Source organism: Vulpes vulpes, chromosome 5 (assembly GCF_048418805.1).
Source record: "Vulpes vulpes isolate BD-2025 chromosome 5, VulVul3, whole genome shotgun sequence".
Taxonomy (NCBI): domain Eukaryota; kingdom Metazoa; phylum Chordata; class Mammalia; order Carnivora; family Canidae; genus Vulpes; species Vulpes vulpes.
The window spans coordinates 109,737,754-109,761,293 of NC_132784.1; the positions used below are offsets into that span (position 1 = coordinate 109,737,754).

General features: G+C 46.4%; 1 protein-coding gene across 6 annotated transcripts in view; it reads right to left on the reverse strand.

Moving 5' to 3' along the window:
- Nucleotides 1-23,540, reverse strand: part of PBX1 (PBX homeobox 1) — a 326,056-nt gene that overhangs the window by 76,174 nt on the left and 226,342 nt on the right. For all 6 annotated transcript variants that reach the window (XM_072759601.1, XM_072759602.1, XM_025991273.2 and 3 more), the window contains 3 exons: nt 16,101-16,345; nt 9,605-9,795; nt 2,224-2,359 (listed from right to left, as the gene is read on the reverse strand). In XM_072759601.1, coding sequence (XP_072615702.1) covers nt 2,224-2,359; nt 9,605-9,795; nt 16,101-16,345 — 572 coding nt within the window. The remainder of the gene's footprint in view (nt 1-2,223; nt 2,360-9,604; nt 9,796-16,100; nt 16,346-23,540) is intronic.

Below are 23,540 nucleotides of genomic sequence, written 5' to 3' on the forward strand. Positions count from 1 at the left end.
AAAAACAACAACAACAACAACAACAACAAAAGAAAGAAAGAAAGAAAGAAAGAAAGAAAGAAAGAAAGAAAGAAAGAAAGATACAGCCCCAAAAGGGCTTTTAAAAAAAGTCTAAAATCTGCAGTCCTTAGATTTGAGAACTAAAAGGAGATTTAATAAATCATGTGGTCCAACAAACCATGATTGGCAGATGGGGCAATTAAGACCCAAAAAGAGGGAGTTCCCTAAAATCTCACAGTTGACTCTTGACAAAAACATGCTCCAAGATGAATGCTCTTGTTATAGCACCATATCATACTGTCTCCCATTGGGACTTGTTTGGCAACAGCGAGACAGCTTCATTGTTGTTGGGAGGGAGGAATGTGATGGGAAAGGAAGATGGCATGGCCTTAGGATGGGTGAAGCAAAGGGGAAAGTGATATAAATGTAAATATTCACCTTAATGGACAAATTATGTGCACTTTGAGTTTCCATAATAATGGAGGTGAAAGTTGCTGGAATGGGCCGGGAGTCCATCTTTGATTGAGATAGAATACGAAAAAAAAAAAAAATGTGGGATCCCTGGGTGGCGCAGCGGTTTGGCGCCTGCCTTTGGCCCACGGCGCGATCCTGTAGACCCAGGATCGAATCCCACGTCAGGCTCCCGGTGCATGGAGCCTGCTTCTCCCTCTGCCTGTGTCTCTGCCTTTCTCTCTCTCTCTGTGACTATCATAAATTAAAAAAAAAAAAATGTTAGGAAAAAAAATAAAAAATTAAAAAAAAAATAAAAGAGATAGAATACGGACTAGCTCCTGGGAGATGTTCCTTCTACCTTCAACAGGGATTTAGAATTCCTAATCCCAGAATTAGATTTCAAAGAGTCTAGTGATTTAATTCTACTTTAGAAGTAGAAGATTCCATATATCAAATTCACTGATGGTCAGTTAGGGATATGGTCCATGCCTGGAACCATTCCTCACACATGCAGCAGATATCAAAAAGCATTAATTCCCTTTTCTTGTGGACAAGGGATGTAAAGTTGGACAAGAATGGTTAGAGACCTAGACAAAACCAGGTCATGGTGAGTTTGACCACTCATGCTCTGCTTTCCTAGGGTTAAGACTAGAACAACCTTCCCCTGGGTCAAAGCACCTAAGGAGGTGGTCTGAGTTGAAAGGAGCTGGTGTTTCCAAGACTGCTGCAAATTCCCCAAAGCTTGTCGGGGAGGCCCTGGCAATCTCTTCATTGTGTGTACACTGTGTGGAGTTCTATATTCTGACTGGACCTAATTCAGCTTAGTTAAACACAGGTTGACGGGATCAGCACCCAGCACGGAGTAACAGAAGCCAAGAGTCAACTCAAGGAAGTACAAATGCTCGCTTCATACAAAGCAGCATCTATTCTGGTTGGAAAATGTTAAGTGAAGCTTTCCCACTAGAGTAGCCTTCTTTCCCTCATTCCCCCAACTCCCTTTCTGGAAATGCCAGTAGATTTGGTTCTCCTGCATGTGACAGAATTCAGGGGGACTTTCTCTGGTAGCTTTCAGAACTATGGTTACTGTTCTCAACTAGAGACCAGTGGTGATATTTGAAGTTTGGAAGAAATAATAGTTTTAGGTGGATCTTTTGGGTAGACAAATACACATACACATACACATTGCCTACTTTTTTTTCTTCATACTAACGTTGAAGACTTCAGGTCCATAAAAATGTGTTATCATGTGTCTTTCCATGTCAACAGGCACCTGTTAGGGTTATTGCTTTTTGGGAAAAGGGGGCACTCAGTGACATTTTGTGCAACCATCCCATTGCAATCATAGTGACATGTTAAAATCCACACACTTCATCAGTTACAGAGTGAGCACATCAAGAGAAGACATTTGAGTCCCTTTCATTTACAAGTTCCATTCGCTGACAACTTCCTAGGTTGGGCAAAAGATGGGCTAAGGAATGGATCGTGCTTGAGAAAACAGTATGAAGAATGCGGAGAGCTTTCCAAGTGCCTGCAAGAACCTTGACCTTCTCCTAGTCTGTTGGTCCCTCTCAAGATTGTCCAGGTACCCAACTGGAAACTCTCCAGTTGAAACATCTCATGTGTTTACCTTGCCGTGTTAGGTTAGGGCTTAAGCAAATGGAGCCTACAGGCCATTACGAAAGCCCAGTAAGGCAATATCTCCGAGCCCCCGCCTTGTGGCTCCCTCAGAGTCACGTGACAGACAGGCTGAGACTTTTCAGGGCTCCTTACCTGGGACACTGTGATGCCACACTTCTTGGCTAACTCCTCTTTGGCTTCCTCACTGGGGTAAGGGTTGCTGAGATGGGAATAGAAATATTCATTCAGGATTTCCGTCGCTTGCTTGTTGAAATTTCGTCTCTTCCGCCTTCGTAAAGAGAAAGGAAAGAACAACAACAAAAAAGTTCACAGCGAGTATGTATAAAAAGGGAATGAGAATCTACTTCTGGGAAAAGACAAATTTTTTATTTAAAAGTGGATTCAAGGAAATGTGCACCAAGGGGCTGAATGCCAAAACCATCATTGAGGGTATTTGTTAAGCACTTGATTGTACGTCACTGGAGCGCTTGGCCAGAAGAACAGTCACAGATGCTCGTACGGAGTGGTGAGGGACACAGAGTTGCAAAACCCAACCACCTTGGTTTTGAATCTTGGACCAACTGAACGCCAGCCGGGGGAGTGAGATGCCCGCCCTCCAAGCCTCAGCTTCTCCTTCAGCTGAGAGTGAAGACAGTCACGCTGGCCTTGCAGAGTGACTGCAGCTGGAAAATAGCGAGTGTGCTCTGCACAGTGCCCAGGATAGTGGCAAGTGCTAGGTGACGGGTTTTCTTTCAAGGCTCCAGGCATTGGATCTCACCCTTCGTAGCAATCAATTCAAGTTACTCATTTTGCACAACTAGTGAGATAGGTATGGTTCTTCCCATTTACCAATGAAGAACTGAGTCCATAGGTCATTCGACCAGCATGTCCTAGAACCAAGATATTAATTCACGTCTTCCTAGAAACAAATCATCCCCTGGCAATTACACAGACTCTGCTGCCTTAAGTTAAAAATAAGTTATTATTTCCCCTGTATTGCATTCCCAGGTAAATGCACACAGCACTTTTTAAAGGCATCTGGGGAAGAGGGTGTGGAAGGCATGGAAATTAGCCCCCTGGATTGCTTGACCTCCCTTAGAAAGAGAAAAGTGGCACTTCTTAAGCAAGAACAGCTGCTAAATGGTAAAACAAAAGCCCACAGAAATCTTTTTAATACACAGGTTGCTGAAAGGAAGAGAACCACTTTTTGAATAAAAGCATTTTTCTGTCTTTAAAAAAAAAGTGCTAATTGAACTAATTTAAAGTGAGAATCACTTTATTGCCGCCTCGCAGCTAAGGCCTGTAGGCAGCTGGGGGAACTGTTTGGGGACACCAGGCTCGCAGCAGAGGCTGTCTGGCCCTCCTTGAGGCGGTGGGAACTCCATCTTTAAATTAGCTCTATTAGCACTTTGCCTTTCTTGCTTTTATCAAAAGCTTTTTCCTTATGGAAGGGATTTCCAGAACATCCTTGGTTATGCCAGGACATAGGATTTCCCAATTTAGCCCACCAGAAAGCACTGATCGCCTCGCTAGACAAGAAATTCAGCTAATATTGTATTTTCAGGGTCCCACTTGGATTAATTAACACAATAAAGTGCCTGATTTTACCGGATGAACACCATCTGTCCATAGGTATTAACCACATCTGTCCAGACTATGCCAAGCCCAAGTCACTTTCCCAAATCATGCTGAGTTTCTGGGTCACCCAGCATCAGAAATTGGGCAGAATGGATTTTTTAAAAAAGCCCATCTCAAAAAATAGGCATTTATTAAAAGTCCTTGCCTGATGGGAATTTGAGGAAGATAGCCAAGTGGCGAGCACGGGCTCCAGGCCAGGCTTTAGATAACCCTTGGCTTCTTCTCTGCCTAGAGAAAACAGTTGTCTTAGGCCTGGGGAACTGGACCCTGAGGGCTCCCCTAATTGGGAGAACCTCGGTTCATTCATTCAGCTGTCTGCATTAGCATCACACTGTATTTTTTGGGAGTCTTCCAACTGAGCTCAAAGGAAGCCTCTCTGGAATGAGCTGGTGGGGCGGGGCTGGTGCAGACAGCTGTTCCCGAATCTCTTCCCATAGTCATGTGCAACCTTCCCTAGGTGGTCTCATCTACTCTGATGGGCTCCCTTATCACCTCTCTTAGAGCCGTCTCCACGGAGGGCCTTGGAAATCCCAAGATCAGGACTTCTCAGAACTTCAGGAAACCTAGTGAAAATGATGTACTTCTGACGATAAGGTTATTTGAGCTAGACATCTGGTTTTGGCTTGAAGTGTTAGCCGCTGGGTGAGTTAACATTTGTGACTTTGAGCTCAACAACAGCCTCGGGAGTTGGGTATCTAGGTTTTTATTGTAAGAGGCTGATCATCAAATAGTACTGGATGTACTATTGCCTAAATGCCTAAAATGTGGCATTTTAGGAAGGAAACCTTTTGCATCAGAGTGACTCAAGAGTGGGAAGTGCAGCGCCACAGACACACATTGCTAAATACCAAATGTGACTCTCCTAAGAGTCACTGTCCATCTACTACTGCACTCCTCCGGCTTCAAACACACTCTGTGTCTCCAAAACTAGCATCGGATTTCACCCAAACCAGCTCCATTGTCTTCCTTACCACACCCCCATAGATGCAGTTCATTGTATCTAATTTGTTCATTCATTCATTCATTCATTCATTCAAATATTTGAGTACCTAGCAGGTGCCAGAACCTGGAAGCGATTCTCAACCCCTCCTGCTGTCTTACCTTCATCAGGTGATGGGCCCCAAAGCAAGTCCTGCCAGTTCTATTCTTTCAAATCCAACTCTTTTATTCTAGCCTATTGCTGCTCTATTTTTGAAATGGGTTCAGATAAGCCACTATCTATCATGTGACGGTCTTGCCAGTGCTGCGCAGTGGCGCTTTCAACAGTGAGGGAAATGTTCTAGATCTGTGTTGCCCAGTACAGTGGCCATGAGCCTGCTCTTGACCACTGAGCAACTCAAATGTGGCTAGTGAAACCGAGCAGTTAATTCTGAAATCTTATTTATTTCCATGTTTATTCAGTTTGAATTAATTTAAATTTAAAATCAAATAGCCACTTACTAGATGGTGTAACTCTAGACCGACGCTTTCCAGAAATACAAGGAAGGTGTGAATTCACAGCCCTGCTGCATACCGTCAAGAGCATGAAAGGTCTTTAAAACCTCTCTAGTTTATTCTGTGATGAACCAATGTTTATCTTAAAATAAAATGATCTTGCTCTGGATATTTGAGTAAAATGGGGAAGGTTCTTCATATTTATTTTGTGTTCACCCAGTTTGAAGAGCACAGGCTTTAACGGGGGTTCTTACTGCATCTCTTCTCCCATTCAGCTCATCTTCAAGAGAAGCACTACAATAATTCTCCCAAACCATGGATCTATCTGATCATGTCACTAATCATAGTAATACTTATAGTAATAATAATAAAATATAAATATGATAAAATAATATATAACATAGTGATAGTTAATATATTAAGTAATTCTTTTATGAATTATTGTATGAATACCATATTCCAGACACTATACAAAGTCTTTTTTTCTTCAAATTATCTTAATTACTCCTGCGTATAGGATTAGGCCCATTTTACAGACAAGAGTCCTAGAGAGGACAGGTCACTTAGCCTGAGTTACAAAGGTTGCCAGAATTGGAATCCAAGCAGTGCAGTTTGAGAACTTATGCTACAAATTACTGTATCCTTTCCTTAAACAGCTCTAATGGTTTCTGCTGCTTTTCTCAGGACAAATTTGAAATCTTCACGGGCACAGTTAGGAGTGTTCAATGGATCTGTCCCATCCCTAGTGCCTCATTTCCCCCAGCCCTAAACATGCTCTGCATAATTTCATCTAGCCACATCATATGCTTCTCCATTCCCCAAAGACACTTGTGACTTTTATGCTCCTATGCTTCCTCACACCAACCTGTGTATTTCTCTCCCACGGCATTTGCCACAGGTTTCCATATGTCTCCCCAGCTACACAGCAAATTCCTCAAGGGTTGAAGCCACATGGCATTCCTCTTTGAAACCCCAGTGCTGACACATAGTAAGCATTCCGGGTAAGCATCGCCCATTGAAGTTGGGTTACGTTGTTTCACCGTGCCCATGGGAGTCCTTCTGCTTGGCAAACACCATGCTGACTCTGAGATCCCAAACCCTCTACCCTCTCCCGCAGAGCTAGTAGATGTACTTCATGGAACACGCAATTTTATGTTCACTTGTAAGAATCGTCTGCTTGTTCCACACAGTTATGAACACCTTGAAGGTAAGACCCCCATTGATATGTGGCTTTTTCCTCTTATTTTTTCCAGTGGCTACTACAGCGTTTGGCAGAGAGTAAACTCAAGGAGATACCTCAATCTAAATACAGGTGAGAGGGCCCAGACCTTCCTGGATGTCCCGCCCTCTCGTTGTCTTCTACTTTACTACTTCATTTTACATAATCCCTCTGTCAGGGTGAAATGCAGAGGTGTTCTTCCAGCTATTTATCCTCTTATTGTTGTCTCCAGCAAAATGTGATTGAACAGAAGTTAAAATTATTGCTTGAAAATCATTAAGAGTTTTGTAAGTTCTCTCTCTCTCTCAACTGAGAAAACGGTGTTGACGGTCCTGACAATAACCTTACAAGTTTGATAGCACAAAGTTTGGTACATAGCATGAGATAATAAATGTAGAATGAATGCATGGATGGATGGATGGATGGATGGATAGATTTATTTCTGGCACAATTAAGTCAACGTAGGGAAAAGAAAAAAGAAATGACCTGAATGGACAAACCTGGACCAAGTGCTCAGCTGAGGAGTTGGGAAGGCAAAATTATAAGGCCCAGACTCCAGCCTGGCATCCCCTCCCTCCCACCAAGTGTGGGTGGAGCTGTGACCAGGAATGGATATCCATCTTGTATCCTTGTGTCTCAGGAGATTAGGTTAAAACCTTAAAATGGTGAGATTCTCTTGCTGGCTTCCAGGAAGAAAGCAAGCAGCCAAGACGTATGCTGGCCAGGGAGAGAGTGGCATCCGGGAGCTGGGGACCTCAGTCCCACAACCACAAGGAACTGAATTCTGCCCACAGTGGGAATGGGTGTGAAATAGGACCCTGAGCCTCAAATGAGATCACGGCCTCTCCTGACACCCAGATTACAGCTTTGTGAGACGAAGGGCAGAGGATCCAGTTCATCTGTTCCCAGACTCCTAAACCACAGAAAACTGTTCCATAGTATCTTTGTGTTGTTTTAAGCTGCTAACTTTGCGGTCATCAGTTAGGTGGCACCAGAAAACTGAGATGAGGAGTATTTCGCAACAAAGTCAGATCATTCGATTCCACATACCCGTGACAATACCAAGCCTAATCGTGCCACTAAGTATTTTACTTGTCTTCCACCAAATCTTTCACTGATGAAGCCCAGCCTGTCAGATGCACGTGAATATTAGCACTGACTCTGTCTTTCTCACTGAGATTTGCTTAGCAAGAGCTCCAATTATAGCACTGGAAGCAATGATAGGAACTACCTCAATTACAAGGTCTGGGTAAATATTTCTTTCTGAGCTGAGAAAACCATTTGCTCAGCCGTGGGCTGGCCTTTGGAGTTATACTCTTTCACCGACACCAGATAGACCCTCAAAATAAATGCTGCTAACGATGATAATAGCTTTGTTGTTTTAGTTTGGAACCATGGCTCAGAGGCAGTGATTCAAAGGTTGCAACCAAAGCAGGAAAGAGGCCCTCTCTTAAGTGATTGTCCTTCTGATGCCAACTGGAACCATCCAGGCGAAGGCTGTTGGAAGTGACAGGAACTGCGTACAAAGCTTGCCCAGTTTTGGGTCTGACCTTCAGCTGTGCACAGCACAGTTACAGCGAGAAGAAATCCAACAAGACAATGATTCTGCTCCTCCCTCCTCCCCGGGTTCTCTCTGCATGGGAATCCAGTGTGGGCCCAACTTTCCTCTTTTTCAGTAACTGCCAACATAAATACCAACCCCAGAATTTTAACTAGGGGGGTTTCCATGGGGATGGAAGCAACACATGCAGAGTGGCGGTGGTGGCAGCATGGGTGCTGAGCCCAGACAGAGGCCACCAGTCACTTGCACTCTGGATTGTGAGTACCAGCCTGCTTTAAAGAAGCTGGGCTGGCAGCAGGCCATCAGGCAAGGGAGATGCATAGGGGACCTGCTTCAGGGCGACTCTGCCTCCTTCTGCATCACCATGCCCAGCTGGAAAAAGCTCTCTTTGTGTTAACTTTCTCTTGACTGATCCTGTGGAATTCTGGTGGCCCAGAGACACATTTTGCTAGCTGGCATTCTCATTCTGTATTCTATGTGACCCAAAACACACTGAATAAAAGGGAGTTTAGGAGATGCCAGGGAGTTTTAAAGAGGTCTGTGGACCGCAAAAACCACCATTGTGAACAGAGAGAAATACAGGTAAGAGCTAAATAATGCATGACTTCAAGGGTGAAAAGATTCTACAAGGAGCAGTGACTCTGTCTCATTGAAAAGGGACAAAACCATAGATCATGAAATGGCATACTGTCCTGACACACCTGAAGTTCCAATAACCCAAATCATAGAGTAGGGTGATTTTTAGGAATTGAAGCAATGACTAGTGAAACCTGCACTTACAGAAGCTGGCTAATCTAAGATGGGCTGCAGATCGTGAAGGACACCCACACTCTGCAAACATGTCTGCAAGATCAACTATCGAAACACTCCTCCCCAGTAAATGAAAGATATGATGATTGCCATCTTGCAGCCGGCATACCAGAAGTTAAAGATACCAGAGGGATTTGCATAAAACCAGTGGTCTAGAGAATCAAGGACCAAGAGCTGATTACTGGTTCTCTGTTCTCTAGTTTTTTATCTTTGTTTAAAAGGACTTTTCAATCTAGGATTTCTTCGACTGAATTCTATGAACTCACAAGTGAGGTCACGAGTAGCAATGCCAGATGGAAGACATGAAGCCTGGATTGAAAATGTGGCCCCTGCTCCTCCTCCTCCACATTCTTGTACTCCTAATATGCAGCTCAGAGTATGCCACGTGGACACCTACTTACAAAGATTTGTTAAGCCGAGCAAAATGCACTCTCTGGCCATACGTAACGTGGAGAAGATCCCAGCTTTTCAAACTGCACTAACGTTCTGGAGAACATGTGTCCCTGAGGCATCCAGTGAGACCACTACAAGCCCAGGGCAACAATAAGTAGCTCTAAAAGAGGTACTGAGCTATAGGAACACAGAAGTGTGACCTTTGCTCTCACCTGCCTCACTCATTCCTGCTTCCCAAGCAGAGTGAGTAACAGTGGGAACAGAAGGCGTCCCTTCTCATCACACATTTTCCTGGAGCTGCCTAAAACTGATGGCTGATGCCGTCCTGCAGCCTCCCTCTCCTGACCCAAGAAGCAGGCTGCCATTCAGCGTGGCTTTGGACATGGTGCAAATGGAGCCTGGAGAGAGGGGCCAGCTATGTGTCCCAATCCCAGATCCGGGATATCCCCAGTGGATAGGTGGCCCTGTTGGCGACTCACCGCGCATCCAGAAACCGGGAGCGCAGGATCATGACGGCCTCGCATGTGCTCTGCTTGAGCTGCATCTGGATGGAGCTGAACTTGCGATGAATGATGCTGACCATCCGCTCGATCTCCTTCGGGGAGATGGGCCTGGTCCGGCTCTGCTCCCGCAGGAGGTTCATCACGTGGGTGGTAAACTCGTTGCACGCCTAGAACAGCAGGACAATCAACACCGGCACATGTGGACGGCCAGGGCCTGGACAGAAGGCTGTGTGGGCTCTTTTAGGGATGCAATGAGGAAAGAAAACTCAGCTAGATTGTGGGATAAAATAAATGACAGGCCTAAAAATACGTTTCATCCTGTTTGACTCTACGTTTGGCCACGATTGAGATTTTTTTTAAGGGTGAAGAGAAATCTTCATCTTTTTTTTCACAATTTTACTACAGTGAAAGGTGAGAACATGAATCCTAGGATAGGATACACTCTACCACCCTTCACCCCATGGTTCACAGCCCAAGAGAGCTTAGGGTCAGAGAGGGCACAAACTTCTCCCTTGCTCATTATCGCTGATGTATCAGAACTTCCAAATGTTCAATTTTGGGATGTGTAAACAGCCAAAAGAATAGAATCATGGGATTAAAAGCTAACCCTCCTGGGAGATCTCTCATAAACCTACTTCTCCTTTCAGTCTTATTACGAGAATTCCCTCCTCTGCTGGCCTTCTGAAGACCCACTACATCCACCACACAGATTGGAACCTGTTCTCACAGGCCTTGTAGAAATGGCATCAACACATGACGTAGAGGATTCAGGAGTCATCCCTGCAGAAAGGAAAACTCTCAGGTTAGACCAGTAGACCACCAGCTCTGGGGGTGAGGTTAAATATCAGTTGTCCCACCTCCCTACTTTACATTGGGGTAAAACTGCGGCCCAGAGAGAGGAGGGGACTTTCCCTAAGACACACAGCAGAAAAGGAGCAGCCACGCCAGGACCTGAACACTTCCTACTCCAGGCCGGGCACTTCTGTCCTTTCCCAGAGCCCAAACTTGCTACCCTGAACACTAACCAGTGCCCTTCCTTGTGGTTACTATTACTTATCATCTCAAGTCTGGTTTCCATAGCTGAGCATTCAGATGGAAATATCTACTCACGGATTAGCAATATTACAAAACTATATTAGATTTGTAACACAAAAGGCAAGACGATCTTTGACAGTTGAAGAATTAAGGACTCAAAGGGCTCCAACTTAATACCAACACCAGAAATGCCACTCACTCATTAATGGTAACACTGCGCTGTGTCTGTTTTTACAGCACAAAGCCCCTAATTTCTGTCAAGAATGAAGTAACAACAACATATTCCCTACTCAATTCTCTTAAGAAATCTTTCGATATTGGTTGGCCAAAGATTATCTAGGCAGGCCCATCCACCAGGCTGAGTCTATACTGGGGACCAGGGGGCCTGGTCTTTGACCCCAATTCTGTAGGTGTCTGGGCAAAGCCTTTCACTACTCAGTGCCTCATTTTATTCATCTGGGGGAATGGATTTAATCATTCCTACCCCTTAGCAAGGCCAGCAACACCCATGGTCTTATATGGTGACCCTCAGATGGTGTGAATCGTGCTCAGGAGGTGAGAGGGGCCTGAATGGCCTGTGTTCAGATCCTGCCTTGGGCCTTGGAAAGCTGCCTAACCTCTCTGTGACTCATCTTCCTTATCTGTGAGATGGGGGTGGCAGTTCCCACTTCAAAGGGTATGGTAAGGACCAGAGAAGTTACTAGGTGTGTGTCTGGCTGTGTAAAGATGTGTCCAGACCCCCGTTTGTCTCTTGGTAAAAATAAACAGGGTCCGATTCCCTTCTTTCTACTTTACCCTCCAATTACCTTCTTTCTACATGCTGAAGAGAAATCCATAGATGGGATCTATCTAGCATTCTGCTCTCCACTAAGAGAATTACCATATAAACACAAAATCTGGATGATATAAGCTTCTTCCCTGCCCACCCACCACCCCCAGTTGTAAACAAAGGGAAAGGCATCAAGTTGGCTGGATTCTATGAGGCCACTGGGTGGGGAGTGCAGGGTCAGGCACGTGGCTAGCATCCCAGCCACCTGGCTGGCCTTCGGCTCCTCACCTGGTGGGGGCTCCACCGGGGGAGGGGCTTGATGTGAGGAGGCATTGTCAAGTGCACTCGCTCTCCACAGGGAAGCCACAATGCTGGGCTAATAATAATGTGCTTCATTACAGGGAATAAAAATACTCACAATATCTGATGTTTATTCAAGACATTTTTATCCCGGGGCCCTTTCTGCTCTGCCATAAACAGACAGTGGGGTCTTCTCACCCACCGCTGAGGTACAGCAAGGCAGCTGCTCAACAGCTGCTCAGGAACCCACAACAGAGCAGAGGCCCGTTCCAAGTCCACTTCAGATGGACAGGACATGACGATCCAGGTTTTTTCAGGACCTACACGACCCATATGCCATCCTCCTTGGATCCCGCAAGCTTGTGCCTTTGGAAGTCAGGCCAGGCTGCCTCTGTCTGTCAGGTGTGGCCCACAGGACAGGGATGGGAGGAGCTGGTGCTATAACTGCTAATTAAACACGACCTGCAGAGGCTGGAAGTCTCTGGACGGGGGACCCTCTGCTGCGGATGGTCAAAAAGGGAGTCACCCTCTGGCACTGCCACTCCACGTGCCCCTACAAGGCTGAGGATTTCGAAGGGACACTTCCCAGGTTCCAGGGCAAGAGCATTTCTGGGAGCTGCAGACTAAAGACAGGCCCTCCTAGAACATCCTGCTCAAGCTTCCAGAGTTAAGCTTCCCTCCTGCACTCTGGTCAGCCCATCTTCTTCCCTTACTCCTTCAAACTGGATGTGGTGCCCACCTCAGCAAAGAACATAACTGGGACTTTGGGTTCCTCCTGGCCATGGACCGACCAACCCAGCCCAGTTCAGCTGTACACATTTAGCCCCATCCATGCCCCAGCAGCATTATTTACAAAAGCTAGAGAACCCTGCAAAGTGACAAGGAGCATCAGTTTTTTAAATACCCCATGGAGTAAAATTCAGTGTTCTGACATCACGGTTTTGTCTATTAGAATAAGCCAGCTCTCAAATACCTTAGCTACCTCCATGATCTCCTGGAAAAGCATTTTTCTGATACCAGTAACTAAATAAAATAATTTCCTACCATTCTTTCTAATGAAAATCTCTAGAAGCTTTCTTTATTTAATAACCTCAGGGTGAAACAATGGCTGGTTCAGGTAGGTGGTTTTGTTTTGTTTTGTTTTTTTTCAGGATAGGATTGAGGAGGGCCATGATACCTAATTAGCAGAAAGCTAATTGATCGTCTGGTTATTTATCACCACCATACTAAAAACAAAATAAAAATACCAGAGTCAACTATTAATAGCCAATTTGGCAACTTCATCCAAGGTATGACTAAAGTAGAGAGCAATATTTTTACTTTACTGAGGTTTCCTGATTTCATTTTATTTTTTTATTCTTATTTTAAAAATATTTTTAATTTAATTTAATTTAATTTAATTTAATTTAATTTAAAGAGAGAGAAAGAGGGAGAATGAGCAGGGGCAGACAGAGATTTTCAAGCAGACTCCCTGCTGAGCACAGAGCCGGGTGTGGAGCTCGATCTCAGGACCTGAGCCAAATGAAGGGTTGGATGCTTAAGTGACTGAGCCACCCAGGCATCCTTGAGGTTTCCAGATTTTAAAAAAGCTCCCATGAGGAATGATCACAAAAAAATGAAGACGATGCATCTCCCAGACATACTAGCTAGGAGCTTAATGGCATATAATTTCCCTACCATCTACTATTTATTATAATTAACAATATAATTAGCACTAATAAATAATTGGGCGCCCAAAGTATGTTAAGTAGGATTCGGTTCTTACCCACAAAATGTCCACATAACTAATGAAATTATTTTTTTGGTATTTTTTTTTTTTAATTTTCTTTTTTTTTTTTTTTAATTTTTTATTTATTTATGATAGTCACAGAGAGAGAGAGAGGCAGAGACACAGGCAGAGGGAGAAGCAGGCTCCATGCAGCGGGAGCCCGACGTGGGATTCGATCCCGGGTCTCCAGGATCGCGCCCTGGGCCAAAGGCAGGCGCCAAACCGCTGCGCCACCCAGGGATCCCTTTTTTTGGTATTTTTAAGGATAAGAAGTATAGATGACCACCCTTATAATTATGTAATTTTTCTGTACTGATGAGAGTTTTTCCTTAAGTTTCTGATTTCCAACCTCTTTATTATTTAAAACAGGTAGATATCTTTGAGAAGTTTTTGAAGGAGAATATTATTATTCCTAGCTTCTCTTACCTACCAGTAATTAACCTAGTCCCTGGAAGTAACAAAGGACAGGCCAGCTTCTTCACTGTCTGCACAAGCCCACACTCCATATGGAGTGCAGTCAGGTGGTGTTCCAATAAGATCCCTTGGACTAAGGGTCAGAAACTGGATTCCAGGGCCACCTCTGTCCCTCACTGGATATGTGACCATATAAGCCCTCTGATCTCTACTTCCTCACCTGTCAAAACAAGAGAGGCCAACAGTACCTGTCCTGGGTACCCAACCACAAAATTACCTTGAGGAACAAGTGCAATTGTGTCAGCAAAAGTAAGCAGTCAGTTCTTCTATGTTGTGGGCAACTTGAGCTAAGAATAAAGCCAGTTTTTAACACTTACCAGCCTAAAATCCATCCCAGTTATGGGCTTAGTTTGGTGGGGAGAGAAGATTTACTCCCTGAGCTCTTCTTGTCCCCCTGATGTTTGGTGGGAGTTACCCTGGATGGCAGGTCTAGAGAAGTTGTTTTGCCAGAAACCAGGCTTAGTTTTGAAGGTAAAGTAGGAATAGCACTGAATGGGTGGAACTCAAGAGGCCAGCTAGGATTTGTCCCCCTCTGTCTCTTAACCTCCAAAGGTTAAGGCAGACTGTGAAGTGTGACAGGATGGACCTGGAAACTTCAGGGATGGGCGAGCTCTGTGGGCTCAGCATCTCTTGAGATCTTGGGAAATATCTACACGAGCCAACACTGCGGCAAGAATATTTGCTCTTTACTAAGAAGGTGAAGGGCGATGACTCACAGGTTCTTCTTGCAAGATTGCTGCTATGCTCTTCCCCTCAAATCCTCCCTACGCCTATCCGATGGTTGAGTTTCACCACGCTTGACTGCAAGCTTCGCAGCAATTCTTCCCCCCAACCCCTCATAAAAAAGGGACTTGGTAGAAATCCATTTCGAAGGCAGATAGGAGTGCAATAATGAAACTTTCCTCACTTTAAATTTTAAAACGCTCATTTCTATTTTAAAATTTAAATTTTCTATTAAGTTTGCATTTGCTGTCGACCTAGTCGGTCAGAAGTGGACTAGAAAGGGTCTTCTGCCTTTTGCTTTTTCTCCCTCGTGATTCTGTGACTCTTAAAAAAGAAAAGGAAACCAGAAAGCTAAGAATTCCATGAAAGTAAGTTAAGTGTCGAACTTCAGGATAATGCCGCATCCAAAAAGGTGACAACAAACGTACCTGTCACCTGCTGATGGAGGAAAGGTGCATATAAGGGACTCCTGTTAAAGTAGTATTGCTCATACGGACCCCAGGAAGCAGAACTGATACATAGAGTCCCATATGCGTGTGTGCGCACATATGTGCATGCATGCGTGCGTGCGCGTGTTTGTGTGTGTGGCGCAGGGAGCGTTTCTTGGAGAGAGGAACTCTATTATAATTAGAATACGTTACATTTACATACTGCTTTGTAATTTAAAGCCTTTCCCATGTTCTCTTTATATGGTTTTCATGGTCTTGTGATATCCTTGTCTAAATCTACAGCTCTTTGCCCTACACTGCCAGCTTTTGGTTAGACTGTGTGGTCCATTGGGTCCCATCAGTGGAGCGTCAGGACTGGAATCCAACTTTGATGACTAATCCCCTGAGACCCTCTACTCTTCTTTTTGGAGGGAGGTGAGCACCACATCCTGTATTATATAAAAAATGAACATGTTTGACTCTCACTTGAGCTGAGTCTGGGTATAGCAAAGGACTTGAAGGCCAGGTTTTAGCATCCTTTCCTGTAGGATTCCATGAGCAATTGGAAGGTGAGGAATCATCCCCAAATAAGGAGAAGAGGGCCAGAGGAGCCCACCAACTGCCCCACAGGTCAGGTGGTGACTCTGCTAATGACCTCTCTCATCCCATGAGACCCAGGCTGCGGACCGTGGGCAAATGTCCTCCTGGAGCTCAGCTCGAACGTTTGTTACATTGACTATTAGTGTTTCTTGAAGTCATCACTTACAACTTAGGTTTTTTAGGTGCCTTTGTGGTCAGAGCGCCTAGGTTTTTAATATTGGAGACTGAGGACTCTTGGCCTCCCGTCTGGCCAGGGACTTGGTGCAGAAATGCAGAGGCTTGGCCCTTGGGGCTCTGCAAGCCCCCAGGGCCCATGGCTCTTCACCCTCCTTTCTAAAGGGCCAGGGTGCCCGACGCCCCCATGGCCGCGGTTACCTGCTCGTACTTCTCCAGCTCCGTGTGGTAGATCTGTCTGATTTGGGACAGCTTGGCTCTGTAGTCTGAATGCTCCACCGAGTTGTCGGAGCCCGCCCCTCCTGAAGCCGCTGCTGCCGCCGCTGCTGCTGCCGAGCCTCCGCCCTTCTCAGGGCCCGCCACCCCCTCGGCCAGCAGCATGTTGTCCAGTCGCATCAGCTGGGGGTCTGTTGGTTCCTCCTCCTGGGCTCCCCGGATACTCAAGACTGCAGGGGGACACAGCAGAGGGGAGGGTTAATGGTAACCCATATGCAAGCAAATGAAGAAAACAGAAAGCAATGGCATGCCACTGGCGCAGCAAGTCACCCAAGTGCTTGCAACATGGCACGCGTAGGATGGGCGAAGGGTCGGGCAACGGGGATGACGAAGGGGAGAGAACCCAAGGAGAGGCTTGCTTTGTTCCAGAAACTACTGATGCTCCACTTATGAGAGCTACACAGAACAGTCCAATTCAGGGAGGCAGAAAGTAGAAGGGTGCGGGGGCTGGGAGTCAGTGTTTCCTAGGGACAGAGTTTCACGTAGGAGAGAGGGATGGTGGTGACGGCTGCACCAAAGTGAGCGCGCTTAATGTTGCTGAACTGAACCCTGGACACTGAAAAATGGTTAAGATGATAACCTTGTTATGTATACGTTACATAAGAAATTTCAAAAGTACAAAAAATTAATTATAGCAGGATATAATTTTCACTTTCATCCCAAACTGCCAAATTTTTAATTCAAGGAAAGACATTTCCTTCTTTTCTAATTTTAGAGTTCTGTGAGTTTGTGGTTTTACCCTCATATTGCCTTTGTTATATTTGATTGGCCTGAATTTTCATTTCCAAAAATAACCTAAGCCACGTAAATCTAGTCATTTTGGACTGAAATCTTAAGACCTTTCCTCTAGGCCAGCAGGGAGAGTATGGAAGTTTCAAACAGCAAGAAGATAACATCACATGCCAATTATTCTTCAATAAAAAATAAAATAAAATAACAAAATAAAACAGCAGGAAAACAAATTGGCCAGTAAGTAAGGATGTTTCTCTCTGGACGCTGAGATCTCTTCATTCCAGGTATAGACAGTCCTGTTGGAAACCAGGGTGAGGCCCACTTAACAAGCTGTTTTGGGTATTCTTCAGAGAAGCCAAGTAGGATAGAGGAGATTCCAATGAATGAAATGGCTGCTTTTTATTAAAACACCCTGGCCATTTGGGTGGGGGGGGGGGGGGGTCGGGACCGAAAGAGATCAAGTGTTTTAGTAAATCAGCAGAAGAGCTAGGCAGTCTCTTTTTACTACCATCATACAACTTGCCATAAAATAAATCACTCATCTAAACCTAGTTTATCTGTCAGCATCCAAGTCTTTGTCAAGAGAGAACATGAAAAGAATTTCCAATTAAAAAAAAATGAATAAAGTTTGGGGTAAGGAAGGAAAGTAGGGAAGAGATTCAAGGCAGAGGAGAATGAGCCATGTCCGTCCGTTTTCGGGATGGGGATGGCAGGCACCATGTGGCCTGATGGACACACACGCAAGGGAACAATCAGAGAATCAAGAGCTGATTCCAGGTGGGGTGCATCTGGGGAGCCCCAGGAGGTGGGCCCAGTTGTCTCCTGAGCCCTAGCAAGACAGTCGCACGGGGTCATGAGTGGGAAGGTGGATATGAGGTCAATATGAAAGATGTATAGATGTTCAGGGTGTCCCATTACATGTAACGCCAGCATAACCACATGCTCCTGGCTTCCATCAGGCAAGACAAGGACCAACCGTGAGTGTGGTTCAGAAGGAAATCCCAATTCCTACACTCAGTGGGACCCTGCAGCATGGCTTCCATGAAACCCGAGACAGTCAAGTGGCATGCTGAGCCAGGTGGCCCAGCAGTGGTGGTTAGGAGCAGAGGATGAAGGCTCGGGGTAGAAAAGCAGTGAAGTAAGGGAGGGCGGGGGGAGGAAAGATGTAGGGAAGACGGCTAGCTGGGGAGGAAAGAAGGAAGTCCGCACCTGTACGCAAACCCCAAACACCTCTGGACTTAGGCTCTTCTCCTTCCACACCTGAGTCCTTAATTTCCTGCTGCACTAAAATAAAATTGCCATATCAGTGATGGCATTATTGAGGGTTGTTTTTTGGGCTTCTTTCCAGGGAAATTCTCCTTTTGTAGGCCCAGGAGACAAACTGAGAAACTGCCCCTTTGGTTTTTGAATAACATCCAGTCATGTTATTCTGTGCCTTGAATTCATTCACCCAAACCTTCAAAGTCCTATGAAGAACACATCACCACTAACAGGTTTCTTCAAGAAAATAATCCAGTGCTGTACCCATTTCCCGAGTTAGAGACCTTTCCAGTCCCTAAAGGGGCAGATAAGAAAGGGGACCCACCCGAGCAGCCCAGAAGCTCCCCTTTCCTCACCCCCTATGGGTGAAGGCATTCGTGTGTGGCGTCTACAGGTGCTTCTCTCCTGAATTTGATTCAGCGAATTTTAATTTGCTTTATCAACAAAAATATTTTGGGTCATTTGAAAGATTCACCTCCGAGCTATTCTTAATAAACAAATGTAATTGTTGCACTTTTACAATTTGTTGGTCATTAAATAAACTGCAAAATTCTACTCTTGATTAATCCACTCTACTGCATCTGGTGTTGCGGACCTCCAGAAGAGGCCACAGACTCTAGACAGCAGCCCCACTGAGGCTGACAGGAAACCACCCCCTCCCCAGATGCCCAGCCAGTGGTAATGCCTCCAACTGGGTCCTCCTGGCTGTTCCAGAACCAATCCCTCATGCACATGAAAGACCTTATAATAACTTCTGGTCTCAATGAAGGTAGCAAAGAGAAATGGAGCAACATCACCCTAATGGTCAGGACTTGCCCCACTAGATCCAGTCTACAACCTGTCCACCCGAGATGATGACAAGGACCCTCGGACAGCACGTGTGCCTACGACTGCCTCGCTCACCCCATCAGCTTATTCCACCAGCAAAGTTCAGTTCGTTAGGAGAGAAGCAGAAGCAGATAGGCATCCACAGACCAGAGTGCTGGGCCCACCCAGTCCCTCCAGGAACTAGGAAGGTAGCCATGGGCGTGTTACTAGCACCCGTACTTATTTCTGAGAGTATTTTCCCCTTCCAGACCCACACAGTTGCATGGACACCTCTGCTCCACCTTTTCTTTGAAACAATCAGTGGGATACACAGACTATCCACACATCTACCTAATTAACATTTTGTTGGGCTTGAAATCTAACTGCTTTTAAATGAAATAAGAAAGAAAATGGCTAAGACCAGCAAAGGATGCTGAACGGTTATGCTGCGAGCCCCTCACCACCAGGGAAACTTCACGGCAGTCACACAGTGCAAAGCGCTCACCTATACGGACTCTTTTTTTTTGTCCCTGCTCAGGTATAAAGGATACATTTAGTTAAGAGGAAAAGAAAACAAACAAACAAACAAAAAACAAAAACAGGGCAAGTGTTAGCACTTCGCTTTGCTTTTATACCATTTTATGAATCCTGTAAACAAACACTCTTTAAAAAGAAATTTGGATTTAATAAGATTTAATAAAACTGGTTTCCAAATGTGGCCAATAAGACATCGGTATAGAATACGATGCACCTTAACATAGGTGTCACCTGCATTTATACTTAGGGTTCAGGACACATAAATAGGTCCCAAACCAGGGATCCAGTGAAAATGAAAGAATGTAAAGATGGGGGGTGGGGGTGAGGGAGGAGCAGTCCTCTCCAAATTACACTCTTTAAATTATACTGAAATTTAAAAAAAAATAAGAATAGAAATAAATTATACTGAAATCATTATGGGAATTAAAAAATTCAGAGTATGTGTTGGAATCCCCTGCTATATATATATCCCTCATGTGTATATATAGTGCATGTATATATAGTGTGTGTGTATACATATATAATGTGTGTATATATAATGAATATATAACGTGTGTATATGGATGCATAATGTGTATACGTAGTGTGTATATAGAATGCACGTGTGTGTGTGTATACACATCTCTTATGTGCTTCTATATAGCAACAACATAAACAAGAGAACATCTTCATCTTGTACTTCGCATAGAAGATTCCGGTTCCGATGCTCTGGGGCTGTGTCTGTGCACTGAGCGGATGCATGGACGGGCCAATAAACTGCCTGCACTTTATTTCTGCCCAGGAGAAGAATCCGTGTGAACCATTATAAAAAAATGGGTGTTGGGATTCACGGATACGGAAAACACTCGGCTGGTCGGTTAAAAAAAAAAAATCCCTCCAACATTAAATAAATAAATGAAACGGGTGATATGTCTAAGCAGAACTGATGCCACCTATTTATTGCTCGAAGCCAGCACTCTGGTGTGTAGGAGACAAAATGATTATTTAAAAGCTCCTTTTTATCTCTGTGGCACCATGCAAGACTCAAATGAACCTTTCGCCAGGACACCAGAGATGTTAACACTCATCCTCCAAGATCCAATTTCAACCAGCGGAGCTGTTACCTAATCCAGCAACCATCACATATGATCAGGTTTCTGCTTCCCTGACGGGCGCCCTGCGCTCTCTGCTCCCCCCCACCTCCCCGTGTTCCCCAGTCCAGCAGCCTTCACCGAACCAGCTTTTAAAGGGCCAAGGCCCCCCGCTTATGCCCGCGCATACGGGGCTCTAGCAGTCAGGAGTCAGGTGTGCACCTGTCCGCTACCTGAAAACGTGATCATCATCTGCACTGGGCTCGCCAGCCGGGGGGCAGGGGGTGTCACCCAACCGGGGAGGTAACCCTTTGGGTAGGGACTGTCAAAGAAGGAGGCCACCCCTCCCAAATCTAACCCCTCGTGCTCAAGGCCAGTCAAGGCAGGTGTGTGATTTGTGTAGAAACTGTCAGGAGCCCTCGGACAAGCATCTGATGTCACATCTACGGCGCTGCCGCGGGCGACCCGGGAATGGGGGGGGCATCCTTCGGTAAACTCCCAAGACAGGCGTGGAGACTGTCACAGCCGCGCTGGAGCTGCTCTCCCAACTGGCCTGCCGCTGTCCTTTCTTCCTTTATTTTTTTCTTCGGAGAAGGAGAAAAACAAACCAAACCCAAAGGCATGTTCAAGATCCTGGGCAGGAGGGCCGGAGCTGGTTGTTTTGTCCTTCCCCGAAGGCCCGGAGCGCGGGCAGCGCGGCCGAGGCCCACTAGAGGGCACCCTGTCTTCACCGAGGACAGGATGTGCAGGGAGGGTCCCCCGCCCCAGCTTGGCCCCTGCTTCCATCCAACGTCCACAGTGGGGCAGGTGGGGGGAGGAGGGCAGATCTACAGGCAGGGTCGTTCGGACTGGGACGGGCGTCCAGGGATCCAAGGATGGGCTGGGGACAGTAGGATGCACGGAGATAGAGACGTGGTCGGTGGGGATAGGGGGGGATGGAGACTAGAGATAGAGACGGGTGGTTTGAGAAAGAGCACGAGGTGGTCTCTGCAGGGTGGACGCCCTCACACTGGCCACGGCCTTTCTCTGCTGGGCTGGAAGGCCTGAGACTGAACCCCCACGCGGAGCGATCCACGGTCTGTGGGCTACTCTCCACGACACGCAGGGCCGGGAGGACAGTCACCCCACCCCCCGAGACAGCTATGCCATCTCCGGCTGGTGAGAACACTGGAGAGAAGTGAGGGACAGAAATAGGCTGTGCTTGCATTTTTAGAAATACAGGTGATTGCTTGCCTCGTGGAGGTATCACGGGGACGCCTTCCGCTAGTTCATAAAGTGCCTGTGTGCACGGACTTGTGTCACTTTACAAAATGTGAGGCCCAAACTGCACCGCAGATGATTCAAGATGACCAAGGCAGTCACAACAAAGTAACGTCCCCCACATCAAAGCCAAGGGGACACAGCCGAGAGGTGAATCGGGGTCTCAGACACTGTCTCCTCGACTGCAGCGTTAGGATTCTTTTTTTTTTTTTTTTTTAAGATTTTTAATTTATTTATTCATGAGAGAGAGAGAGAGAGAGAGAGAGACAGGCAGAGGGAGAAGCAACCTCCGCTCAGGGACCCCGACGCGGAACTCGATCCTGGGTCTCCAGGATCAGGCCCTGGGCCAAAGGCGGCACTAAGCTGCTGAGCCACCCAGGGATCTTCTGAGCCACCCGGGATCCCCAGCATTAGGCTTCTGACTCTTCCACAAAGGGTCACTAGGTGGACGTGACATCAACCTAGGGTGTGCATGTGTATGCGTACACACACACACACACACACACACACACACACACAATGTCTTTTGATGCACAAATGCTGAGAAGGAGACAAGAGATGAGGCAGGGAAGGAAGGAAGGTCTATTATTCACGGACTCCTTAATTTCTTTCAATTCCTCCAAATCTGATCCTCTTCAATGCCCTGGCTCTGCCAACGGCCCCCTGATGGTCAGAGCCGCCGTGCCATGTGACCGAGCGCCCTCTTCCCTCTTGGCCAGAGAAATCCACTTACCACAGTCCTATCCTATTTCAAATCTCAGCTCAGCACTCTCCTCCGTGGAGCCTAAGCTAATAATAGCCCAAAATGAACTCCCTCACCTCGGAGCCACCAGAGCATGTGCTGTCTACCCCACGGCCACAGGGCATCTCGGAACACCTCGGGTCACACCTGCCAGCTTGCCAGCAAGGCCGTGAGCTCCTGAAAGGCAGCGAGGACCCGTCCAGCATCTGTGCATCCCCCAGATGGCCTCTCTGAGCCTCTGGCACTAAGCACTTACTCAAGCATTTCTTAATATGTAAAAAGAGGGAAAGATTGTGGGGGGGTGGAGTGACCCTGGACCCACTGCCTCATCACGCCCTTAGGGAGACAGTGGGCTCCCGTGTGGCCCTTCCCCTACATGCCAGTGAAGGGCTGGGCCATGGCCAGCATGCTATGGGGTAGGAGCACGCTGCCACTCTTCCAGCTTGCATACCGACCTCAAAAAACTGCCCTTTGGAATCTTATGATTCCAAACAGGCAAATCCATGTTACGATTTAAGCCAGAGCCTCCAAGACCCCCAGCCTCGGGGGTTCCCCCAGAAACCCAACATTACCCATGAAGGCTCTGGGTGCTTTGGAGAGAGCCTGGCAGGTGACCAGTACCTGGGAGGAATTCCTGGAAGGCCTGACAGCAGCCCCAGTGAAGGGGCCACACGCGGGATGCTGAGCACCAACGAGCCCTCCGAGGAATGTTCAGTCGCTCACGTTACTGACTAAGCACCTGTAAGGTGCCAGGAACCAGGTGGGTGCTGGGATTTCCAAGAGGACCCAGCCACGGGCTCTGGCAACATGAAGCCCATGGGTTATCCTCCTCTGGTCCCTTCTCACCCGTGCTGCCAACCGCCCTGAGGCCGGCGGTGGACACAGGAAGTGGCCCGAATAGGTGGCTGGCGACCAAAAAATTCTCAACCCACACACCCGTTCCCTTTGCGCCACGTT